The sequence below is a fragment of the Hyaena hyaena genome, unplaced genomic scaffold, assembly GCF_003009895.1.
Source record: "Hyaena hyaena isolate Hyena2069 unplaced genomic scaffold, ASM300989v1 scaffold_227, whole genome shotgun sequence".
Lineage (NCBI taxonomy): Eukaryota > Metazoa > Chordata > Mammalia > Carnivora > Hyaenidae > Hyaena > Hyaena hyaena.
The window spans coordinates 1199561-1219851 of NW_024080859.1; the positions used below are offsets into that span (position 1 = coordinate 1199561).

The 20291-nt window shown below is 51.7% G+C and overlaps 1 protein-coding gene across 1 annotated transcript in view; it reads right to left on the reverse strand.

Annotated features, from left to right (window-relative positions):
• Positions 1-6751, reverse strand: part of NWD1 (NACHT and WD repeat domain containing 1) — a 49296-nt gene extending 42545 nt beyond the window's left edge. The window contains exons 1-2 of the mRNA XM_039243255.1: positions 6621-6751; positions 164-1436 (exon numbers count right to left, since the gene is read on the reverse strand). Of these exons, the coding sequence (XP_039099186.1) occupies positions 164-1398 (1235 nt within the window). The 5' untranslated portion in view covers positions 1399-1436; positions 6621-6751. The remainder of the gene's footprint in view (positions 1-163; positions 1437-6620) is intronic.
• Between the last annotated feature and the right edge of the window lie 13540 nt (positions 6752-20291).

Sequence of the window (20291 nt, forward strand, 5' to 3'; positions counted from 1 at the left end):
TTCTCCCCTAGCGCCTTCAGAGGGAGCGCGGCCCTGCTGACGCCCTGACTCCACACTCCGGCCTCCGAACTGTGAGAGAGTAAATGTCTGTCTAAGCCGCGAGAAGCGAATGCATGCATCCGGTGTCAATTACCAAACCAAGGCATAAACAGCAGAGACTTACCGGGAAGACACGATGTAGCCCAGCACATGGGCCACCAGGAGGTGCCCGTGTGTCTGCTCCAGACGGGCACACAGTTGGTGCATTGCTTCCTTAGCAGTGGAGGCCAGGGGGGCAGGTATGGTGAAGGAGGCCCATTTCCGGGCCTCCTCAAAGGCCAGCCTCAGCCGCCCTGGGTGCCCACACTCTGGGAGGCTGGCCCAGAGCAGCTCCGTCTGCCCCGGGCTCAGTGTCCTCCTCGAGGCTGCCAGCAGGAGCTGAACCATCTCTTGCCCTTGATTTCCGGAGAGGGGTTTCACCTCCCAGTAGGCCTCTGGGTCTGTCAGCATCTGCCTCATGGTGTCTAGCATCCCCTGGCCCCCTGAGCAGGCTGAGACGATGAGGTGGACCCTGGGGGGGCACTGGAGAGGCAGCCAGGGGACCCTCCGGGCACGGCGGATGGACTCCACGTCGTCCACGGAGTCCAACAGAATGACAAGGGACTCGAAGTTTCGGCAGGAGACGGTGTGGAGGAGGGTGTGGAAAAACTGGACCACCCTGGTGTGGGCCTCCAGGACCTGGGCAGGGGGCAGGGGCAGCCCGTAGGCCAGGCACACCTGGAAGCAGATGCTCTGCAGCAGGCCGCGGGCATCGGAGCTCATCTGTGACGTCCCCAGGAGCCGCAGGGCCGTCACTGTCTTGCGGCCGAGCAGCCCCGGTATCTGTTCCGCCAGCTTGCACATCAGAGCCGTCTTCCCGATGCCCGGGGGTCCGAAGAGCACCAGCAGCGAGTGCGGGTGGCCGTCGCTCTGGCGGAGCTGCTGCCCCAGCTGGCTCAGGAGCTCCTGGCGCCCACAGAAAGCCCGATTGGCCTCGGCACTCAGCGCCAGGTGGTGGCGGATCTCCTGGTAGAGCCACGCCAAGTCCTGCCTGGCCGCCTCCAGCTCCCGGAGGTGCTCGAGGACCTGGTGGTTAGCCCTGGCCACAAACTGCTCCCCCAGCTCCTTCAGGTACCGAGCATGAGCCTTGTTTTTAGGGTTCACCAGGTCGCGGCTCCATGGCAGGTGGTGGGCCTTGAGAACCCCGGGCTGCGTGTCGGCAATGCGTCCCTTGAGGCCCTGGAGAAGGTTCTGGGCGTCTGTGTCCAGGCAGCCATCGGGGAGCCGGTCCACCATCTTGAGGGCACAGTCTTCCAGGATGTGTTTGTTGAGGTCTTGGATCTCTCTCAGGAAGACGGTGGCCCCCTGGTCTCCATCCATCCAGCTCAACAGGCCCCGGTCTATCTCCCACTCAATGACTGAAAAAGTGGGGGAGATGGGAAGAAAGTGTGTATGATCAGCTAGCCCGAGTGGAGATACTTGAGAGACACATTCGGGGGGTGGGGGGGATATTGATTCTCACACTTAATGTGTGCTGGAGTCACCTGGCGTAACCGTTGATAATATGGTTACTAATGCACTCAAATGTGTTCCAATAAAACTTTATTTACAAAAACAAGCAGTGGGCCGAATTTGGTGGGAGGACTATAGTTTGCCAGAGTCTCCTGGGGGTTCAGAAAACCCCCGTGGCTGGGCTCTGCTTCCAGAAGTTCCGATTCACCAGGTCTGGGTGGGGCCCAGGGGTTTACATTTCCAAAAACCTCCCAGGTGATGCTAAGACTGCTCGTCCAGGGCCAACACCAAGAATACTACTGACTGAGTCATTTTTTTGTTTATTTATTTCTGAGAGAGAGAGAGAGGGGCGGGGAGAGGCAGACAGAGGGAGACACAGAATCTCAAAGCAGGCTCTAGGCTCTGAGCTGTCAGCACGGAGCTCGTCGTGGGGCTTGAACTCACAAACCACGAGATCATGACCTGAGCTGAAGTCGGAAGCTTGACCCACTGAGCCGCCCGGGTGCCCCTGATTTCGTCATTATTAATCAAAGAAACCTTGGCGTAGGCAACACAGACATCATATGTGACAAGTGGCCCCATTATAAAACAACACCATCAAACTCAAAAAGTTAGATATGGAATTTCTACAGGAATTGCACTCCTACGTAGGGACCCAAAAAGAGCTGAAAACATAGACAAATAGGCACATGCACACCCATGTTCACAGCAATATTATTCACAGGAGCTGAAAGGTGGAAACAACCCAAGGGCCCCTCAAATGATGAGTGGATAAGCAAAATGTGATCGATCCATATAATTGACGATCAATCGGCCATGAAAAGGAATGAAGCACTGATTCAAGTACAACATGGATGAACCTTGAAGACATCGTGCTGAGTGAAAGAAGCCGGACACAAGAGACCACCTATGAAACGTCCAGAACAGGCAAATCCTAGAGACAGAAGGTGGTCTGGTGGTGGCCGGGATTGGGGAGTGAGCATTAATGAGTACGGAGTTTCTTTGGGGGGGATGGAAATGTTCTGGAACTAGGTAGAGGTGGTGCTTGCACAACATTATGAATGCACTGAAGGTCACTGAATTGTTTTAACATGGTTAATTTCGTGCTATGTGAATTTCACTTCAGAATCCAATGTTGTCAGTTGCCGGTGCCTCCATCAAACATTCATTCAACAAACGCTTATTGAGCTCCTGCTAGTGCCAGTCTCTGCTCTCCATTCTGGGGCGTCTAGCAGTGAGGAAAATTCACAAAGTTCCCTGTTGCCTTTGTGGAGTGGTATTCCAGTCTTAGTGAAAAGTGGGGCACATAAACGGACAGACTGACAAATGAGACTATCTGTCTATCCTGGACAGAGAGGGCAGAGCATTTGAGGCTGCAGAAAACTGCTGCAAAGGCATGGAGGCCAGGGAAGACTTTTTTTTTTTAATGTTTATTTATTTTTGAGACAGAGAGAGAGCACGAGCAGGGGAAGGGGAGAGAGTGAGGAGACACAGAATCTGAAACAGTCTCTGAGCTGTCAGCACAGAGCCCGATGGTGGGGCTCGAACCCACAACAAACCGTGAGATCATAACCTGAGCCGAAGTCGGACGCCCAACCAACTGAGCCAACCAGGTGGCCCCAGAAGTTTTTAATGAGCCGGGAAGCTGAGAGCAAAGGTCAGCGTGTTTTCTTGTAAAGGGTCAGATAGTAAATATTTTAGGCTTCATAGGGCGGGTGGTCTCTGGCACAAGTATTCAACTCTGCTGTTGTCACGTGAAAACAGCCATAGACGGGGGCGCCCGGGTGGCTCAGTAGGTTAAGCTTCCGACTTCGACTCAGGTCATGATCTCGCAGTTTGTGGGTTCAAGCCCCACATTGGGCTCTGTGCTTACAGCTAGCTCAGAGCCTGGATCCTGCTTCAGATTCTGTATCTCCCTCTCTCTCTGACCCTCCCTCGCTCACGTTGTCTCTCTCTCTCTCTCAGAAATAAATAAAACATTAAAAAAACAGCCGTAGACAATATGCAGAAACTAATGTGTTGAGTGTGTTCCAATAAAACTTTATTTACAAAAACAAATGGTGGGCCAAATTTAGCCTCTGGGCCATGGTTTGCTGACCCCTGTCCCAGAGCTTGTGGCAGCTGCCCTGAGGACCCGTATTTTCCAGAGCCAAGAGCAGACACTGATTTCTCCTTGGAGGCCATTGTTTTGAAACTGCAATCAGACCTGAGGAGTTATTTTTTAAGCCGCTTTGGGCTCAGCAGAGGCTCCCAGGTCTCTGCAGCTGAGTGAGTCAGGCCCTTGGAGACAGGGCTCAGTCTCAGAGCCAGAGATAAGAGCCACTCAAAAGTCCCCCCACCCCTCAGCCCTGTGAATGGAGGTCAGGGGTAAAGGCAACTACCAGGGCTGAAATGGGATCCTTCTGGGGCACATTTCAGCAGGAATCGATCCCAGACCTTCTGGTCTACCACCTGTGGGCTGTGTGACCTTGGTCAAATCACTGCATTTCTCCTGTCACATGGATGTACTAGTTTACCCTTGTCGAGGCTGTTGTCAGGGTTTTCTGTACAATAATTGAAAAGCTGAGCACCTTAAGCTAAAGCAACAAAGCCAGTCTCAAAAGGTTGTAGATTGTTTGATCCCATCCTCTAACACTGTTGAAATAACAAGTTACAGAGATGGACGCAGATTAGTGGTTGCTAGGGCTGGGGTTTGAGGGGAGGGGTGAGTGTGATTCTAAAAGGGTAGTTGTGGGGGGGCACCTGGGTGGCTCAGTTGGTTGAGAATCCAACTCGTGATTTCAGCTCAGGTCATGATCTCATAGTTTGTATGATCAAACCCTGTGTCAGGCTCCGTGCTGATAGCGCGGAGCCTGCTTGGGATTCTCTCTCTCTCTCTCTCTCTCTCTCTCTCTGTCCCTCCCCCTCTGTCTCTCTCCAAATAAATAAATAAACTTAGGGAGACCTGGGTGGCTCAGTCGGTTAAGCGTCCGACTTCAGCTCAGGTCATGATCTCACAGTTTGTGGCTTTGAGCCCCTCATCGGGCTCTGTGCTGACAGCTCGGAGGCTGGAGCCTGCTTCGGACTCTGTGTCTTCCTCTCTGTCTCTGTCTCTGTCTCTCTCAAAAATAAATAAACATTAAAAAAATAAATAAGTAAACAAAAAAATATCTCAATGAAAGCAATTAGCACAACTGGCTTCACGTCATAGAGCAAACAATAGCAACATAGTAAGTGCTCAATAAACAGTAGCCATTGACATTATTATTCACATAAATGGTGTATTCAAAACTGATACGTCATTCCTAATCTTAATTAAAGTATCAGGTTAGCATCACCTGATATGTCAGGTGGGCATCAAGTACCCCTGATATGATGGGATGGGGGAAGAAACCTCACCTCTGTGGTCTTCCTTCCAGAAACATACAGCCCTCCTCTAACCACAAGGAAACCCCAGACAAGCCCAGACTGAGGGGCGTTCTGCAGAAGACATGGCCAGCATGCCTCACAGTGGCCAAAGTCATGAAAACCAAGGAAAAGCTAAGAACCTGTCACAGCCCAGAGTAACCTGACACATGTCACGTGTCCCTGGATGGGATCCTGGGACAGAAAAACATTAATCTAGTTAATCGTCATGTACTGATGTTAACTTCTTAGTTCCCGCAAATGTACTATGGTCACATAAGACGTTAGCTTTTCTGGGTGGAGAAGATAGAGACTGTACTATCTTTGTAGCTTTATAACACTGTAATTTCTCTGCAAAATCTAAAATGACACCCATATTAAAAGTTTATTTTTAAGGGGTGCCTGGGTATCTCAGTTGGTTAAGTGTCTGACTCTTAATCTCAGCTCAGGTCATGATCTTAGCTTGTGGGTTCGAGCCCTGCATGGGGCTCTGCACTGAGAGCATGGAGCCTCTTTGGGATTCTCTCTCTCCCCCACCCTCTCTCTGCCCCTACCCGACTCATCCTCTCTCTCTCTCTTTCAAAATAAATAAATAAACTTAAAAACAAGTTTATTTTTAAAAACTGACATGTCATTACTAGAATTAATATAATATATAATAATCAATATTTTAGTAAAATTAAAATACTGTTAACATAAATTACTATATTCAATATGTTTAAACAAATCAATATATTTAAAATGTTCATAAATTCATACTTTAAATTTTTTAATGTTTTATTTATTTTTGAGAGAGAGAGAGAGTGACAGAGTATGAGCAGGGGAGGGGCAGAGAGAGAGGGAGACACAGAATCCGAAGCAGGCTCCAGGCTCTGACCTGTCAGCACAGAGCCTGGTGCGGGGCTTGAACCCATGAACTGTGAGATCATGACCTGAGCCAAAGTTGGAGGCTTAACCGACTGAGCTGCCCGGGCGCCCCTGAATCCATATATTTAATGTGGATAACATGGGTTCATGCTTTTAATATTTTTAGTACGAGAAATTGACATACTTACTAGCCGTGGTACTGTAAATGGACATATCTGACATATTACTAACCCGCAGATGATAACAAGACTCTGTTTCTTGCCGGCAGCAAACAGTAGGGAAATGGCTTGACGACATTACGTTTTTACAAAACTTCCTGGTCGCCAGCGCGGAGGATAGAAGGGCCAAAGGGGGCGGCTCCAAGTGCGCAGGGAAGGGCCAACTGGGAGCAGGGTGATCGACTCAGGTCAAATCCCTACCCCCCACCTTCCTGTGCCTCAGTTTCCAGCTCTGGGGCAGGTGTGGGAGGCTGGAGGACTCAGTCTCCCCAGCAGGGGATGGCTCTGGGGCTAACGTAAGGTGACCCACTGTTCCAGATTTTCCAGGACTGTCGGGGTTTAGCCCTGAAAGTCCCAGACAGACCAGATCAGCAGTCACCTTAGAAGCCGTCCCCCAGAGCCAGGAGCCTCCCCCAGAAAGGGAGCCAGAGGAGGAGAGGAGGGGAGGGGCCTAAGAGACAGAGAACTAACCAGGCCGTGGCTGAACTCTCGGACCAGTAAAATAACCTCTTCCAGAAATTTACAGCGGTGCAGGCTGTGGGGTTGGGACGGTGTGTGGTGCGTGCACTTGAACGTGGGGCATTTCCTGTGGACCCCGAGGGGGAGTCCTGGCGGCCTCACCTGACCAGTGATAGCGACGCCACTGCTCCTGGGTGATGAGGCCCAGCCTCCGGGCCTCCTGGGCTCCCGAGTGCAGCACTGAGGTCAGGGTGGCCTCTTCGGGCCCAGGGGTCTCTGAGGTGCCCAGGGACTGCAGCAGGTAGGCAGGAGGCACGGCGTTCTCGTCCCTCCGGAAGCGTCGAGCCACCAACTCCAGGTCACGCGGCTTGGAGGTCAGCTGGGCTCTCAGAGCCTCCCACTCCTTCTCCTCGATGAGCGTGGGGACAGGACAGGGCCCGTACTGGTCACCTAGGAGGGCCTGGCAGAGAGGGGGGCTCAGGTTCCAGTCTCAGCTTGGGCACTTGGCTCTGGGACCCTGGGTGAGACACACTGAGCCTCCCCCAAGACGGCCTGGCTGTGGCACCACAGCGATAAGTCCATTGAGCCTTAGATCCCCTGCATACAAAGGCACCTGCGAGTGTGCAGCATCTGGCAGGTAAACCCTGAATTTGATCCTGTATCAAGCACCATGGAATCTTCCCTAGAAAACCCTCGGGGGTGGGGGGGTGGGGGGGGAGGGGTGCCTGGGCGGCTCAGTCGGTTAAGCATCCAACTCTTGATTTCGGCTCAGGTCATCATCTCACGGTTTGTGGGATCAAGCCCCGGGTCAGGCTCTGCGCTGACAGCACGGAGCCTGCTTGGGATTCTCTCTCCCTCTCTCTCTGCCCCTCCCCTGCTCACACACTCTTTCTCTCTCTCTCAAAATTGAAAAATAGACATAAAAAAAAAAAGAAAGCCCTCTGTAGAAGCTAAATAATAGCCCCCAAAGATATCCAACCCTAATTCCTAGACCCTGTGAATGTACCTCCTATGGAAAAGGGCTGTTAATTTCAGGAGTCAGTTGGGTGGGGCCCAGAGGTACCCGGATAGCCGTGGCCAAAGATGATCTCTGCATGCATGTGGGATGGGGTCTCTGGAAAGACTGAACTGGTGAAGCAGACAGCCCTTCCCAATGCAGGAGGGCATCATCCCATCCACGAGGGACCAAAACAAAAAAAAAAAAAAAGAAAGAAAGAGGAAAGGCTGAGACATCTTCTTCTCCTGCCCTGAGGCCTTTGGACCCAGATCAGGACTTGGAATCCTCAGCCCCCTGGTTCTCAGGCCTCGGGCCTGCAACTGAGTTATGCCGCCTGCTTTCCTGGTTCGCCAGTTTCTTCTTGGGCCCCATAACAGTGCGAGCCCATCCCTCTAATGAATCCCCTTCTTATGACATCTCGCTAGATCCTGTTGGTTGCATTTCTCTGGAGAACCATGATGAACACAAAAGTCTTTGCAATGTGAGTAAGTCAAGGAGTTTTTTTTTTATTTTTTATTTTTAATTATTTCTGAGAGAGAGAGAGACAGTGTGAACAGAGAGAGAGGGAGACACAGAATCTGAAGCAGGCTCCAGGCTCTGAGATAGCTGTCAGCACAGAGCCCAATGCGGGGCTTGAACCCACGAACCGTGAGATCATGACCTGAGCTGAAGTCGGAGGCCTAACCGACTGAGCCACCCAGGTGCCCCAAGTCAAGGAGTTTTGAGCCGGGGAGATTATTCTGGATTACTGGGGCCCCAAATGCGATTCCAGGGGTCCTTAAAAGAGACAGACAGAGGGAGAGAAAACCACAGCTTCTTATAGGTAGGCCCTGGCTTGCCCCAGAAATAAATCTGTGACAAGAGCTAAGGCCTCTGTTGGCCCTGCCCAAATCTCATGCTATGATGTGGTCCTCGGGGCAGATGGGTCTCAAAAGTGCAGGGTGGATTCCGTCTTTGCTTAGAATTAAGGATTGAGCTGCAGAGTAAGACACGAGAAAGAGTGCGCTGGGCAGAGCACCTTGCAAAGAGCGGGAACAGCATGTGCAAAGGCACTGTGGCAGGAAGTGTGGTAAAGAGCCAGAGAAGAAAAGCTGAGGTGGAGGAGGTACCTGAAATACTAACAAAAAGGGGACAGTGGTGAAACATAAGGCCATCCCCGCGGGCAAGATTTTGCAGGGGGTGGTGCGGCCCTACGACTTTGGTCTTAATGCTAAGAACCCTAGAAGCCCCTCTTTCTGTCCCAACAGAAGGTGAAAACTGGAATGCTAGAGAATTAGGCCAGAGGAGGCCCAGGACCTCGAGCCTAAAGTCTTGAGTTTCCTCATCATAAAATGGAAGCAATCACACCTCCCCTCTTCACTGAGTTGTACCAGAATATTCCAGGCGTGTACACCCAGGAAACCTGGATACACGGGGTCTGTGACGGAGGGAGGCTGGACAGGAGCCCACTGTCTCCAGGGGCCTTTCCTGCAGCATCAGCCTTGGAGCAGGGAGAGAAGTCGGAGAAGCCGGCCAACCACAAAACACTGATCTTACAAAAGAGGCAGAGGGTTCAAAATGCTGCTGCCTGAGGGACCAGCGCGCGAACAGGAAGCACTTGAATGGCAGAGGTCAGGAGCCACCAGGAGCCACTCTCTGGGGACGCTGGAGCGGCTGGTGGCCCAGGAGGGCCAGAGCCTCTGAAGGAAGTACCACGGGGAGATGTCTCCTGCTACTCATGCTGTCTAATGACTTATTTACCGGAGAGATGCCTCTCCCAGGAGCCCCTGGGGCAGCCCTGATCTCCACGGAAGACCCCTGGGCAGCGCTGCTGAAGCAGAATGATGCCGGGATCACGGGGCGGGGGGGTGCAGAGGACAGAGGCTTGGTTTGGGAGGGAAGCCTGAAGTGGGTAGTGGCCCGGCGGCCTAGGAGTCCTTCTGGAAGGGCGAGCACCGTCCCCGGGCCGGCTGGGCCTGGGGAAAGCTCAGGGATCATCATCCGGTCCCCCATGCCGCCCAGAAGCTGCGTTGCGCTTTTCACCGCTTGCACCTGGGGTTGCAAAATCAAATTCCTCCGGGGTTCTGTTTCAACCCATCGCCCATTTTTCTTCAGGAAAAAAAAACGTTTTTCTTTCCTTTTCCTTCTTTTTTTTTTTTTTTGGTTTTTGAAATGCCACAAAACGATCCATCGGCACGCTCATTTGGAAAAATGAAATTGGAAGATTGGTGGGGGGGCGGGGAAGGTATGAAGAAGGAAAGTAGAGGCCTCTGAACACTAGGGTGCATTTTAAGCAACAATAATTGAAGCAGAGGGATTCGAAGGGCACGAGCCTTCAGTTATAAGGTAAACAGGTAGTAGGGATGCAATGCACAACCCGAGGACCATACTTAACACGGCTGCATGTGTATTTGGAAGTTGCTAAGAGGGACGCCTGGGTGGCTCAGTCGGTTGAGCGGCCGACTTCAGCTCAGGTCATGACCTCATGGTTCCTGGGTTTGAGCTCCCCATTGGGCTCTGTGCTGACAGCTCAGAGCCTGGAGCCTGTTTCAGATTCTGTGTCTCCCTCTCTCTCTGTCCCTCCCCTGCCTGCTCTCTCTCTCTCTCTCTCAAAAATAATAAACATTAAAAAAAAAGTTAACAAGATGTTTTTAATTGAAAAAATTAAAAAAAAGAAAGTTGCTAAGAGAATACAAGCTCTCATCCCAAGGATAAATAAAAAAAAACATTTTTTCTTTTTCTTTTTTTGTATCTATATAAGATGATGGATACTACTTAACCTTACTAGGGTCATCATTTTACAATACATGTAAGTCAAGTCATTAACCCTATACGTCTGAAACTTACACAATGCTGAGTGGCAAAAAATATTTCAATAAAGCTGGGAGAAGGAAAAAACAGCAGAGCCAACACAGAAAGAAAGGTATAAAGCAAAAGACTGAAAATGCAAGCCGGGGGCGCCTGGGTGGCTTAGTCGGTTAAGCTTCCGACTTTCGCTAAGGTCATGATCTCGTGGTTCGTGGGTTCAAGCCCCGCGTCGGGCTCTGTGCTGACTGCCAGCTCAGAGCCTGGAGCCTGTCTCTCTCTCTCTCCTAGAAATAAATAAAAATATTTAAAAAAAAAGAAAAGAAAATGCAAGCTGGACTGTACAGATAAAACCTAGCACATAATAAAGAAAGCTTCTCAGACGTGTTGGCCAGGTCTTAACTTAGTTTCTTTCAGGGAGATCAAATCTCAAAGACAACACTAAAGCCTTCAGCAATGTTGGAAGTGTGCTCATCTGCGTCGTCCAATACCATGGCCAGCCACCACACATGGCTACTAAGCCGCTGTAACATGGCCAGAGGGACTGAGGAACTGAATTTTTAATTCGACTCAATTTTAATTTCTTTACCTTTCAATTTGCCACGGGTGGATCGTGGCTACCACACTAGACAGTGCGATTCTAAAGCCAAGCAGCCCTCGTATAGTTCTCTTTATTTCCCTAGAAAACAGTTCTTATTTTATTTTTTTAATTATTTTTTTTGTTTTTTTTTTGTCTCTTAAAATTTTTTAAATGTGTATTTATTTTTGAGAGAGAGAGAAAGAGAGAGTGCAAGTGGGGGAGGTGCAGAGAGAGAGGGAGACACAGAATCCAAAGCAGGTTCCAGGCTCCGAGCTGTGAGCATAGAGCCTGATGTGGGGCTCAAACTCACAGACCATGAGATCATGATCTGAGCCAAAGCCGGGTGCTTAACCGACTGAGCCACCGAGGCGCCCCTAGAAAACAGCTGTAATAATGGGCACCATGCTCTCTCCTACATTCTACTTTATCTCTAGGGAAGATTCCAGAGGAGTTTTCTTTTTATTTGGAATTGCTTAAAGCTTCTTTGTGACTAAGATGTCTTGGGCAAAGATACCTTTTTGACTTTTTCCCTCTTTACTTTTTAGGACAGAGGTCAGCAAACTTTTTCTGTAAAGGGTCAGATAGCTAATCTTTTCAGCTTTGCAGACCAGATGGCCTCTGTCACAACGACTCAGCTCTCTGTTTGTAACTGGAAAACAGCCATGGATGATATGTAAATGAAGGCGTGTGTCTGTGCCAATAAAGCTTTATTTACAAAAACAGGCGATGGGCCGAGTTTGCCCCATAGGCTATAGTTGGCTGATCTCTGCTCTAGGATTTAAGAGCTCGGATGTCATATGTAATGTATCTGGAACTTGCTGGTGTAATAAATCAAGACTGTGGAATAACATTGGCCGGTTATAGCCTAACCCACTAATCGTGAGCTGGGGTTTATTTCAGTGACAGAGAGGGTGCTGTTGGGACAGGAAGAGAGAATGCCCTGGAAGGTGGAAAAATTGGCGCCACCTAGCATCGGAAGAAGAGGAAGGCTCTAGCTCGCGCCCCAGAAGCCATTCTCAACACCACGAGGCACAGGGGAGAAAAAAATTCCAACATCTTGTGGTTTTCCATCCTCTGTACATCAGGAGCCCCAAATTCCATGCACATAATGTACATGAGGTGTGAAAGCTGGGGAAAGGTTCAGAGCAAAGTGTTAGGTTCTTTCGGGCCTCAACCTTCTGCTCTCCAACTCACCTGCTGCTTCCACTTGGCTGCTAATATCTGGACCGCAGCTAGCTCTGCAGCAAGTGAGTACTGTGATCGATTAGCAATGTCTGCCATAGGCAGGCTATGGACATCAGGTGCTAGAGCAGAAATGCCATCAGCCCTCCACCAGTGGGTTTGGCTAGCAAGCAGGGGCAATAGTGGTGCCGGAAGCCCCAACCCGTCCCTCCCCAGAGACTCACAACAAAAGCCGGCCCTGTGGATGTTCTCCGACAGCGATCGAGCTCCTCCAAGCAGAGTTCTGTGGTCAGGTGCTCAGTGGCCTCCGTGCTCCGAATACCCCACCTCAGGTCAACAACCTGGAGATCACAAGCATGGGTTTGTCAGGGAGGTGGCAGAGTGGGTGATTTTTTTTTTCAATTCCCTTTGACAAAGGCATAAAGTTTCTCTCCATCATTTTTGACATCTCTCCCCAAAGGGGGATGTACGAATTGAAAGAACTTGAATGCAGCCCATAACCCCAGTATAATCATGAGAAAAACATCAGCAGACCCAGACGGGGGGGCAGGGAGGGGCATCTGGCAGGCCGGCCGGCCAGTCCTCTCCAAGACTGCCAAGGTCATGAGCAACGAGGAAAGGCTGTCCCAGACTAGAGGGAACCTCACCGGGGTCCTTGACCATAGAGAGGACACAGATGGAGGAACTGATTACATCTAAATAACGTTGCGAGGCTGGTTAATAGCAGTGTAACCCAATGCCCTTTTCTTAGTTCTGACCACTGTGCTGTAATGAGATGATATGTAATGTATATACATATGAGATGTAATGAGATGATATGTAATGAGATGTAATAAGATGATGCTGTAAGAAATTCGTAACCGGGGAAAAGCTGAGGGCAGAGCGCAGGGGAAGTCTGGACCGCCTTCATGTAAATCTGAATCCGAAATTTAAAAGAACTCAAAAAACATTTTAAAGACGTTCAACATTTTCAGACCCTTCCTTTCTAGGTGAGGACATGTCCACACTTGTCCCCAGAACTCTCTTTGCAACGAAGGGTATTTAGTTTGGCCGAAGTCGGCCGAGGCAGGGTCTCCTTGGCAACCACACGCTTGCGGTCCACTGTGGCCTGTTTGCCTGAGGGGGGCCGGCAGAACGACTCAATGCTGACCCGGCAGAGGGCTGGGATGGGGGGGGGGGGGGCGGGACTCCGAATGTCCCTCCCTCCCTAAACTGGCCAGAGGGAAAGACACAGAAATTCCTAATGAACTGGACAAGGTGGGTAAAAGGACGCTAGCACTGAATGTGGCTGAACAGAGAGGGAAACAGCATCAGCCACCAAGCGCTCTGCGGGCCGCTGCCTCCCACCCCTGCACTGACCACGTTTACAGTGCCTGTCACACAGCCCCTGTGTGGACACTCGGGGTGCGAGCGCGGCGCCCTGCATCAGTCCTCAGCACGTGTGTTTTCCTGTTCAGCGCCTCTGCCATCGAGCTGTGGCTCCCGATCGATGGCAGGGGAAGAGGAGTCCCCGCACTGTATCTTCCTTGGGAACACATGCCATGGTGCGTCTGATAATTAAAGGGGCCTTTGATGTGACGGATCGCTGTCCTAAATGGCAAGGAGTCAGTGTCAACTGAAGCCAACACTCCAAAGACGCTTTGTCGGGAACGTGTGAGTAGCATAGTCCTGCCCCGACCTGGGGGCACAGGGGGCTGTCTGGGGTCTGCGGTGACTGTGCCTGCAAGGTACACCATTACGGCTCCCGAAGAGGCTCCGCCTGCTCCCCTGCACACCCCCAAACACCCCACAGTCCTCTCAGACTGCCCCTGAGGCTGTCCCAGGTCAGGAGGGCCAGGATGGCAGGCCACAGGGCTCTGCCACATCTCCTGCTCCAACCACGGGGCCTGCGGCCACAATCCCTCCCCCTGCCGTTTTGAGGGATTTCATCACCACGCGGCGCATCACCAGCATGGAGCCCATGTGGCAGCCTGGGGGGCACACCTCTGCTGCCTAACTTTAGGGCAGGGGAAACTGAGGCAGGGAGGGGGCAATTACCTCGAACATCAGACCATGCTTTTGGCAGAAGGTCTGGACTTCAGGGTAGGCGGTGCTCTGTAGCGCTTCTCTCTCTGCGTCCATATCTGCAAGGAAGAGCATAGAGGACGTCGGTCGGACGACCCCAGGACCCTTTCTTGACCCCCGGCTGTGCTTTCAGCCTCGTTTGCCCCCACTAAGGCTGGGGCCCCGCGGGGCAAATTAAAAGACACACACACACACACACACACACACACACACACACACAAAACATGAGGCAAGGGCATCCGGGTGCCTCAGTAGGTTAAGCGGCCGACTCTTGGTTCTGGCTCAGGTCACGATCTCACAGTTTGTGAGTTCGAGCCCCGCGTTGGGCTCTGTGCCGACAGCTCAGAGCCTGCTTGGGATTCTCTGTCTCGCTCTCTCTCTGCCCTTCCTCGATTCACACTCTCTCTCCCTTTCTGTCTCTGTCTCTCTGAAAATAAATCAAGAAACATTAAAAAAAAAAAATAGACAGGAGGCAAACCAAAGAGGGACTTTCCTGGTGTTAGGGCTAAAAATCCCACCTCCCCAGAAGCCCCTGTGTCCCAGGTGACCAGAATGACTGGTCACCCCAGCCTGGGGTTGCCTTACAGATAAAATACACGTACACATCGGATAAACCCAGTTGAATCTGCATTTCAGATACACAACGAATGACCTGTGAACCTGAGTCTGTCCCACATCATGCAACTTTTGGGAAGTACCTGCACTAGAGGATTATTCATCGTGTAACTGAAATGCAAACTGAATGGGTGTCCTGGTTTTTTGCTTTCGCTAGAACCTGGCAGCCCTCCTGAGGGTAAAACCTGGACTCCAAGACCTTTGGTGCCGCTGACTTCACTGTGTGGCCTGGTGCCAAGGAGCAGGCCGTCCTCAGTCTCCCACTCTGTAAAATGGGGATGATGCTTCTACCGTGCAAGGCCGCAAGCTCCCCAAAGTCAAGGGCCTCTGCTCGTCTTTCTCGCGGCTGGTTTCTTAGCATGCGATACAAATCCTATTAAGCACTGGTTGAGCTATTGAATCTTACGAGCCAAAGCACCTCATGCGAGATAGCTGTTGAAGAAACGTTGGTCCTCTCCACCTGGTTGGGGGGAGGCCATCAGAGTGTCCCAAAGCCACCGGCGGGAGGAGGCTGCCCAGGCCCTGGGCACCAATCTTAGATCTGCCTCCTATCCCCATGCCCTTCCCCTGCCTGTCTAATCCATCCCACGGGTTATTTGCATCCACCCATAAAGGATTTATTAGGAAGTTGCCTTAGGCTCAGCATCAGGGACACAGTAGAAAACAAGACATACTGTAGATGACGCAGTGGCCCGGAGCCAGCCCCTACTGGCTGGGGAGGGCTGACTGCTAAACTTCAGGAATTCCGTAAACCAGTTGTCACCATAGCCATTAGGAAAAATTCAATTATCTAAACTTACAATGGAAAGGGCAGAGATGGTCAATACTCAAAACTTATCACTTCCTAATTTTTAAGTTTATTTGTATTTATTTTGAGAGAGAGATAGAGAGCAAGCGAGGAAGGGGCAGAGAGCAAGAGAGGGAGAGAGAGAGAGAGAGAGAGACTCCCAAGCTGACTCTGCACCGTCAGCACAGAGCCCGATCGATGCAGGGCTCGAACTCATGAACCGTGAGTTATTTTATGGCATTTGACTGTTTGCTCTGTTCTTGAGTTTGGTCCTGGCTATCGATTTTGTATCAGGGGAATATTAGAGAACGGTGAATTACTGCACGTCTCTGCCTGCCTCCGTGTTCAGAGAAGTCATGGTGGCAGCTGGAAATTGACCCTGGTGGAAGAAGTGACATCATGGAAATTGGCAGGCAGTACAGATCAATGGTGTTTTCCGTTTCATTTCATTTTGTTTCGATTTGGGGGGTCAGCACACTCCTCTATGCAGTCTCTGCTCCCACAGAGCTTACAGCTCTGCTCGGGAGGCCACACGTTAAATAAGCACATAAATGACTACAGTTGATGGGGTCTGGGGCTTCAAGGGCAAAGACCTGCTGGACCCCAGTGTGACTACAGCACATGGGTGTGGGGAAGGGCCACATAAGATCAAGATGCGAGGTGAGGAGAGTCGGGTCATGCAAGGCTTGGTGGCTGTGGGCAGTCTCTAACACTTTAATTTTTAAAATGTTTATTTATTTTTAAGAGAGAGAGAGACAGAACGCGAGCATGGGAGGGTCAGAGAGAGAGGGAGACACAGAATCTGAAGCAGGCTCCCGGCTCTGAGCTGTCAGTACAGAGTCTGACGCGGGGCTTGAACCCACGAACTGTGAGATCATGACCTGAGCCGAAGTCGGATGCTCAGCCAACTGAGCCACCCAGGCGTCTCTCTACATGCTTTAATCCTGGCACATAGTACATTCATCATAAATGTTGCACTATGATTTGCCACTCACAGCACCTCTATCAAGCCAGGCTCTCAGCCCGGCCTATCGAGGAGGAAACAGAGGGTCCAGGAGGTTCCTCCTCATCGGTTCCCAGGTGGCTCACTGGCCAGGGTGCGTTCTCATCCAGATCTCTGAGAGGACACCATGAGCCATGCCCTGGCTACCTCGCCCCTCCCCAAGAGTGCCTACTTGCCTCTAACCCCCAGCCTGTCCCTGCCCCTTACCTGAGATCGTGGAGCTGATGAAGATGGCCACCGTGCTGGACAGAGGCGCTGGGAGGGGGCCTCCCAGGCCCTGGAGAAGCCGCCGGCGGGTTCCCGGGCTGAGGGGGCCCCCGCTCATGCTGCCTGTCCACCTGGATGACCCTTCCCCAGGAAAGGGCCTGGGATTCGGAGACCTCAAGCCAGAGGCCAGGTGGCCTTCTTGGGAGGACGGCCAGGCAGGGCCATCCGGAGTGGGGCAGCCACCTCACCCGCTCAGCGTCCCTGGGGAGCCGAAGCAGACTCTGCCTGATCTGCAAGCGCCAAGTGGGGGGGTGAGGGGGGGACGTTGGACAGCAGCCTCCCAGGCAAGGCCCCTGGGTGTCTTCGGCTCCTCCAGGCACTGGAAGCTTTTGCCCCTCAACCAGCCGGCTCCTCACCCCAGGAGCTCAGCAGTCGCCACAGCAACTACGGTTTCCTGGAGCCCGATGTTGGGGCCTGGGGACCAGCCAGCCTTTGGAACACCTGGCTGCCCTGGGGATTCGTGAAAGGTGAGCGTGGGCCCAGTTGTCAGATGCTGGGAGTCACACCCGTGCAGGCGGGTCAGGCCAGAAGGACACTGAGTGGGACCCTCCATTCATCCTGCACTCACGGTCGCCTCCACAGAGGTCCAGGCACTGGGTGCACTGGTTAAACAAGCCGGGCTCAACGCGGGGGAATATCCTGCCTCCCAGGAGACACTTGCACTGTCTGGTGACATTTTGGTTGTCACGATCGGGGTAGGTGGGGGCTGTTGGCACCGAGGGGGTAGAGCCCAGGGACGTTGCTCCGCACCCTGGCATGCACAGGACAGCCCCCGCCGGAGAAAACGATCCGTTCCCGCAACGTCAGCAGTGCCGGGAACCTGAATCCACTCTAGCCGGATCTCCTTGCCTGCAGGAGGCGTGGACCCAGCGCTCTCAGAGAAGAAGGGAGATGAGCAGGACCAACCCATATCAAAGCGAGATGTGCTCTTTGAAATGATAAAAAAAAAAAAACACCACTTGTGACCACATGAGTAGATCTTGAGGGCGTTGTGCTCCATGAAATAAGCCAGACACAGGAAGACAAAACCGTAAGATCTCACTTATATGTGGAATCTTAAAAAAAAAAAAAAGCTGAACTCCTAGGAACAGAGAGATGGTTCCGAGGGAAAAGGGGTGGGGAAATGGGGAGATGTCAGTCAAAAGATTACAAGCTTCCAGTTAAAAGATGACGAAGACCGACTCAGGGAACCTAACACACGGCGTGGTGATTACAGTTAATAATACCTTATTATTGAAATAACTTGAAAGTCGCTAACAGCATAGATCTTAAAGGCGCTCACCACTAAAAAGAAATAGTAATTATGTGCATGCTGGGGGTGTTAGCTAACGCTACTGCGGTAACCTTTGTGCAAGATGTAAGGGCATCAGGGGCGCCTGGGTGGCTTAGTCGGTTAAGCGTCCGACTTTTGCTTAGGTCATGATCTCGCGGTTTGTGGGTTCGAGCCCCGCGTCGGGCTCTGTGCTGACTGCCAGCTCAGAGCCTGGAGCCTGTTTCAGTCTGTGACTCCCTCTCTCTCTGACCCTCCCCTGCTCACACTGTCTCTCTCTCTCCTAGAAAAAAAAAACATTAAAAAAAAAGATGTAAGGGCATCAAATCAAGACGTCAGCACCTAATTTTACACGGTGTTATGTATGCTGATTATCTGTCAGTACAGCTGGGGGAAAAGATTAACCAAAAACATGGCCTCTATGACCGGAAAAGACCTCCTCATTACTCGACCTTACTGAAAATGCCCTGGGTGCCAGGGTGGCTTAGTCGGTTAAGTGCCTGACTTCGCTCAGGTCATGATCTCATGCTTCGTGGGTTCGAGCCCCGCGTTGGGCTCTGTGCTGACAGCTCGGAGCCTGGAGCCTGCTTCGGATTCTGTCTCCCTCTTCCTCTGCCCCTCCCCAGCTCACACTGTGTCTCTCTCTCAAAAATAAATAAACATTTTTTTATTTTATTTATTTATTTTATTTTTTATTTTTTATTTTTTTTAAATATTTTTATTTATTTCTAGGGGAGAGAGAGAGAGAGAGAGAGAGAGAGACAGCGTGAGCAGGGGAGGGTCAGAGAGAGAGGGAGTCACAGAAAATGAAACAGGCTCCAGGCTCTGAGCTGGCAGTCAGCACAGAGCCCGACGTGGGGCTCAAACCCATGAACCGCGAGATCATGACCTAAGCGAAAGTCAGACGCATAACCGACTAAGCCACCCAGGCGCCCCAACATTTTTTTTAAATTAAAAAAAAAAAGAAACACCCCAGTGATCTGAGTGCTGCGCACCCACCTCTGGATATTAACAAACCGCAGGCAGAAGGAATGTATGTACCTGGGAGTCCATGGGTCTGGTTGGAATGCTTGTCCGTCCATCGCTGTCCTGGGGGAGTTAAGCAAGTGGCCTCTTTCCCGGGACATCGGCTGCAGCATCTGTGAAGTGGGAGTGACAGCCACTTGGAGGCGAGATAGGGTAAGGCAAGAGAGGCTGTCCCCTCAGGATAGCACACTAGGAAGCATGATGTGCCTGAAAAGCAAAATGAACGGCAGACATACCCACGCGGGATCCGACGTGAGCAAGGCATCCGGGAGTTCACACGTCCAGTCCCCACCTTACATACGGGCATTTGAGAAATTCTGGTGTCGGCTCAGCCAAACAGCCAGAACTTTTGCAACATCTTTTCCTTCTCAGCCTCAACTTCCCTTCCCTGCCTTGTCCACTTAGGAAAAGAGTCTGCTTTCCAGGGGGGTCCCCGAGACCACCCCCAGATGTGAGGATTCCCTAGAAGGACTCACGGAATTCGGGAAAAGCTGTTCCCATGGCTACGGTGCATCACAGTGAAAGGACAGAGATCAAGGTCAGCCAGGGAAAGAGGTGTCCTGGGGACTACAGGCTTGGGCCTCCCGTGTCCGCTCCCAGCGGCTGTGCGAGCGTCAACGCTGTGTGACAACAGGCACGCAGGGCTGCCCACCGGGAAGCTCGGCTGAGCCTAGGTGCCCGGGTTTTTGCTGGGCATCGGTCCCACAGACATGGCTGACCTCCAGAGCCCGAGGTCCAAGGGCACCCCAGAGACCACATCATTAGCATAGACTCTCTGGTCTATTCCAAGGCCCTCGGATAAACAAACACACTCCTCTCAGGAAAGACATTCCAAGGGCTTAGAGGGCGCCTCCTAGGAGCCGGTCAAGGACAAAGTTTTCACGTGCAGAGTGTGGGCACCCCAGGCCTGCTGAATTAACTTTTCCTGACATTATCGACTATCACCATTTCACAGATGAGAAAACTGAGGATCAGAGCGAGAACGTTTTCACTAGCCTGGAAGGGCCCGGTGGGGAGGGAGTGCTGGTTTGGCCCCTTCTCCTCCAGGGACCCTCAGAGCCAGCCTGGCCATCCAGCCTCCTTTCCACGACCCACCCAGGCCCTCTGATTTAGCTGCCCTCTGCTGACCTCACTAGGCCCCAGCTCTGGACCCCAGGGTCCATTCTAGGTCCCTATCACCTCCTCACCAATCTCCCGAACTTGAATTTGCCTCCCGACAAATCTCTGTTCCTTCCTCCATTTATCTCAGTCTCCAAAG